This window comes from Pygoscelis adeliae, unplaced genomic scaffold (genome assembly GCF_000699105.1).
Source record: "Pygoscelis adeliae isolate BGI_AS28 unplaced genomic scaffold, ASM69910v1 Scaffold71, whole genome shotgun sequence".
Classification (NCBI taxonomy): domain Eukaryota; kingdom Metazoa; phylum Chordata; class Aves; order Sphenisciformes; family Spheniscidae; genus Pygoscelis; species Pygoscelis adeliae.
In genome coordinates this window covers 6,846,963-6,852,336 of record NW_008824356.1, presented here as the reverse complement: position 1 = coordinate 6,852,336, position 5,374 = coordinate 6,846,963, and the positions used below count along the sequence as shown (strand labels likewise).

Below are 5,374 nucleotides of genomic sequence, written 5' to 3'. Positions count from 1 at the left end.
AAAGAGTGTAAGACCAAGGCAGACACAGAGTGATCCTTCATGTTCCTTGGTTCCTCAGCTTCCAACAAATACACTGCCCACGGTAAAACCCCAGTGAAAACTGATGGGTTACAGCCTGAGCCACTTAAGATGGGCTCCCCTCCAAACGTGAGCCACCATAGCATGCAAGGCAGCCAGCCCCGACTCTTCTGCCTCTTTTTAGATCTGAGAGTTCCCCCACCATCCCAGTAAACGTAGGACAGTGTGGTGTGGAGCCGATCCCATACGCATAACCGTGTCCCTACCTCCTGCTACAGAGGCCATGACATGAATCAGCAAATCCAAACAGAAGTCCCTGGAACATCTGAAATGTCCAGAATCTAGCAGGACACATGCAGAGGGCAGTAAATGACTTCTTACAGGAGGGAGGCTCCTTTGTGGGAAAGGACAGCTCTAAAACCTTCTCTCCTCTGGAATGAGGGACGGACGGCCTATATTTCACGATATGGGATCTCACACTCACTCTTTGTGAACTTCAGACTTATTATAAAGGAACAGACCTGCACAAATCGAGTGTGCAGGTTGTGATGGTCAGAGATGTATACAGCTCACATACCACCATGGTTGCTTTGCTGCTGACAAATAAATCTTTGTGTCCTCCTGCCTCCATCACTGACCAAATACACAAAGCTTCAGCAAGAAGATGCTTAGCTCTCCTAAATGTTAAATGTTTTGTTCCATTATTTGTTGGCAGAAGATTCCTCCCTGATTATCTCTTATCCCTTATCCTAGCCAGCATCGCTGCAGAGCCTACTTTATTTTCTACACATAGGTTTTCTTTTCTATTTCTTTCCTTCTGGTTTTTAGCTCCAGCTGCTTGTCCACATCACAAAACAACCACATGATCTGTCATCAGAACTGTCGTTTTCTGTCAAGGGCAAAGCCTGTGCACAGAGGAAGAAATGACCTATGCCACAGGACCTGAGAAAAGCCCCTTGGCTGCAATCACTGAGGCTGCTGCAGGATGCAGCAAAACATAATCATAAAATCAGATGAGATGAGGCTAGCAGTCACCCTGAGCGGTCAGCTGCCTGGCCTTGGCTTAAGGCAGGAACAACTACATCTATGGCAATCCTCACGCATTTGCCTAGCCTGCTCCTAAAACTCTCCAGTGATGTGAGTCACAGCCTCCCCAGACCATCCGCACCAGCGTTTCACTGGCCTCATCGTTAGATCCGGCTTTTCTCATGTTTAACCCCAACCTCCTTAGCTGAATTTAAACCCATTACTTCTTGTCCTGTTTGCAGCAGTCTTTAACAGATTTGAAAATCACTACTGCAACTCTTCTCGACCCATGCTTTTCTAGACTTTTTCTGCCCTAACTTGCTCAGACTTACCTCATTGGTAGCATCTGCTTGACCACTAGTTCTTGTAGCTTCCTACTGGACTCGCCCCAGTTTCATCAAACCTTTCTTGAGATGCGGTGCCCCAGACTGGACACAGCACTACAGATAAGATTTTGTTTCAGGAGGGTTGCTTCCTTGTCTCACAGGCTACTCTCACGTCGATGCATCCTCAAGCACACTCTCTGGAGCTCTGTGCTGATGGTACCTGTCTACACAGTGCTTGGCTCTCACTGCTGATACAATCTTTCAAATTCACCTCTAAAAAAAGGGCAAGCAGCAGCTCATTTCCTAATGCCACAGCAAATCTGCTCAGCTCCCCATTATCTGCTGCAGGATTATCCAGTTTCAGCATTGTGTCATGTAGGCAAAGACAACAGACCTGGCTCCATACATGCAATTCAACTCAATGACAAAGTTCATTAGCCCACACAAGGCACCATGCGGCTGCAGTTACACCTCTGGCATAACCCTCACAAGCCAGTTTAGGATAAACATTGCTTACTAGCTCAGATTCAACACTGGCCTTGCAGTACTGGAGCCAGCTCTGTGTCAATTCACTTTGGTGCCTCTGAATTTTTTTCCGGAGCTACCGGCTCTAGAACTCACAGATCAAGCACAGACCTGCTAGACAGTCACTATATTATTTCTGATATGCAGAAAATTAACTCAAGTAGGAAGCAATCAAATTACTGGGGAGGGGGGGTCCACTGCCCAAGGTATCTGACCTACTCAGTGCTATGGATAATGGCAAGCCAGTGCAGAAAATTCTGCCACATCCATCAAAATGAAACGCCAACCCGAAGGAATTTCCACAAGAGAATTTCACAGGACAATATTATAATGCTACTTAAATGAATTTCATCCTCCCTACTACAAATGCATGCAGATGAAAACAAACCATAGGATACAACATGTTTTTACCTACAGACAGTAGTCCATTGGCTGAAATCACACCACTATATGCTCATCTCTAAAAACAGCACAGTTGGCAAGGGCTGCTACTACTCTTAAGGCAGTGTGTGAGTGTCAGAAGCGTGAGGAGGCGTGAGGAGGATCCCAGCATGTGTGGATAGGAAAGGGTGGAGAATGTAAGTGGCAATTTCCTAGATTTGTAGTGACTAAGTTGACAGGATCTGCAGTTAAGCAACCTTGACTCCAAGTTAATAGGGTTTCTGATTGGGAGGTAATTTCCAAGGGTTTTTAGGAGTTTGTATCAGTGCTGATAGTCATTTGCATGAATAGCAATAATGCGTTATCCTTCTCATGTCTTCCCACTAAGCCTTTATGTCTCCTCTACCTTAACCTACCCTCCTTGATGGTTCCCTGCACAGCTGTATTCAACACTTTTTTAAGAAAAGGCTGATCTACAAATGTTTCCCCTGCCAGAACCTGTGAACACTTAGCCATTAAAATATTATACAAAATTTAAGCAGCCCATGACAAGTGAAACTGGGAAATTAAGTTCAGCCACTATAAAACACATTGCAGAAGGAGTCGTGGCTTTTTCTAGCTCAGCTATCAATGCAGAATTTGCTACAGAGCTGCCAGGGATTGCCCAGCATCGCTGCGATATCAGTGGTGCAAGTGCTTACAACAAAGAAAGGTACCCACAGAGAAGGGCACAAGATAGGGAAGGGTACACAGGACGTACCTCACTGGCTGAGACTGGCAACCGGTCAATGCCCCTGTTGACAGACTCCCAGGACCTGGCAGTCAGCATGCAGGCGAAGAGAGGGTACAAATCCCCTGCCCCGAGCCGCCGGCTGTACTTCTGCACCCTCTTCATATCAGCCTTGATGAGGGCCTGCCAAAGGCAGCAGTAGTCCATGCGGAATGACTCGCTCAGCACCTGGGGAGGGAGACATGGCCCCCAGAAGTTCACGGAGGACAGGGAACAACGGGGAAAGCCTTGTGCCCCCTAGCTGTGCCCTATTCCCCATTTCAGAGCCAGGAAATATCCTTGGAGGGTTAGGGAAGTAATAGGAAAAATGTATTCATATGGACTTAAGGGAGCAAGGCTGCTGCTGGGTGTGCTCTTTCAGCCTGATGCCCACAGGCAGCCTCACAAGGCCCTGGAAGCCCCCCATAGCTACATACCTGGTAGAGCCCATGGTCCAGGAGGATAATGTGGGCCTTGCCAGAGGCTGGGCATTTCTTCACTAGCACATTGCCTGGGTGCGGGTCACAGTGCACAAAGCCATTCACAAAGATCATTTCGCTGTAGAGCCTCCCCAGGTTGCGTGAGATCTGTGAGGAGACAGGAGATGGTCACACACTGCCACCCACAGCAGGGTGCCTGCTGGGCCGGGGAGGCAGCCGCTGCGTGCCAACACTGTGGGGAGTGAGGGTCTGGTATGTGCCGATGTCCCCATGCAGAGCTCCTGCAGCTCCTCACACTGACAAATGCACAGGGTGGCTGCTGGCATCTACTGTGGGATGACCCAGGGCATTCAGGGAAGGATCCATGCAGGGGGCACCATGAAGGTGTTTGTGGGGTTAGGGGTTAAGGAAACTTGCCTGGCATAAAAAAGAGAAAATACCTGTGGGTAGGAACGGGGTTTCTGGTAATGAGTAGGAAAGTGAGACAGCAGATAGGGGCAGACAGGCATTCACAGGGAAGGCATGGAAAGAGCTGCTGGGGTGGGTGAGAGACGGCTTGGAGGAAGACTCAGGTGTTTCCATCCACAGATGGCAGCAGGACCCAGTGGAGAAGGGGTGGGAGGAGACTCAGCCTGTCCATCTGCTTACCAGAATGAACATGGGTTCCCTTTCCCCTCCCTCCATCACACTATCCCCCACTTCCCTCTTCCTTTCCTCAGTCCCATGCTAATCTGATTTGCAATGCCTGTGAAGATGAAGCAGCACAGAAAGGCTGTTTAAATCATCCTGTCACTGCTGTGTCCCTCCATGCCGCTGCTCCTTATCACCAAGAGATGTTATTAAAGTTAAAAACCTCCTAGGAGCAAGCAAACATCCCCAGGGCCTGGGATCAATCCCTAGCCATGCACTAACACAGCAGCCTCACCCTGACATCCCACCGCCGGCCCTCCCTGCCATCAGAGAGCGGCACGGTGCTCCACAGTGGACTGCTGAACAAGCAATTAAAAGACAATCATTATAAATTATTCCAACCATGTCCCCAGACACACAGTGTAAGCAGCAAACAGGCAACTGTCCCCATAAGCAGAGGTGGTAGAAGAGGTAACAGGGATACTAACGACAGCTCGTCCTGCAGAAAACCAGACAGCCAGGGAAGGGCTTGCTTTACCCACCTCTGAAATGTGGCCACCTCTAAGAAGAGCGTTCGTTATGAATAGTGCCCAAGTAACTACAAATGAGGAGAAAGAATGGGAACTCTTCCTGCAGCACACCAACTCTTCCTGCAGCACACCAACTGGTCCTGGACAACAGGACCAGGTGGGACAACCCTCTATCCCTCAAGTGGGACCTGCAGCCACTGCTGAATCATGGAGAATGCTGCCCCCATGCCAAATCATCCACACAGGTGGCGTAGCACAGCCCTGTGGTCTGTAGTGCAGCTCCACTAATACCACACAGGTGTTATTGTAAGTACTGACTGAGGGGAATGATGTTTCCCTTCTGGATCACCAGCAGAGATCACTGGAATTTTGCCCTGGAATTTCAATGTGTTCCCCAGGGCTCAGTATTGGGGCCAGTTCTGTTCAATATCTTTATCAATGATCTGGACGAGGGGATCGAGTGCACCCTCAGTAAGTTTGCAGACGACACCAAGTTGGGCGGCAGTGTTGATCTGCTCGAGGGTAGGAAGGCTCTGCAGAGGGACCTGGACAGGCTGGATCGATGGGCCCAGGCCAACTGTATGAGATTCAACAAGGCCAAGTGCCGGGTCCTGCACTTCGGCCACAACAACCCCATGCAGCGCTACAGGCTTGGGGAAGAGTGGCTGGAAAGCTGCCTGGCGGAAAAGGACCTGGGGGTGTTGGTCGACAGCCGGCTGAACATGAGCC

General features: G+C 49.5%; 1 protein-coding gene across 1 annotated transcript in view; it reads right to left on the bottom strand.

The window, feature by feature from the left end:
• The window catches only part of ADCK1 (aarF domain containing kinase 1), a 78,172-nt gene that overhangs the window by 3,377 nt on the left and 69,421 nt on the right, over positions 1 to 5,374 (bottom strand). Inside the window, exons 7-8 of the mRNA XM_009319412.1 lie at positions 3,483 to 3,632; positions 3,037 to 3,234 (exon numbers count right to left, since the gene is read on the bottom strand). Of these exons, the coding sequence (XP_009317687.1) occupies positions 3,037 to 3,234; positions 3,483 to 3,632 (348 nt within the window). The remainder of the gene's footprint in view (positions 1 to 3,036; positions 3,235 to 3,482; positions 3,633 to 5,374) is intronic.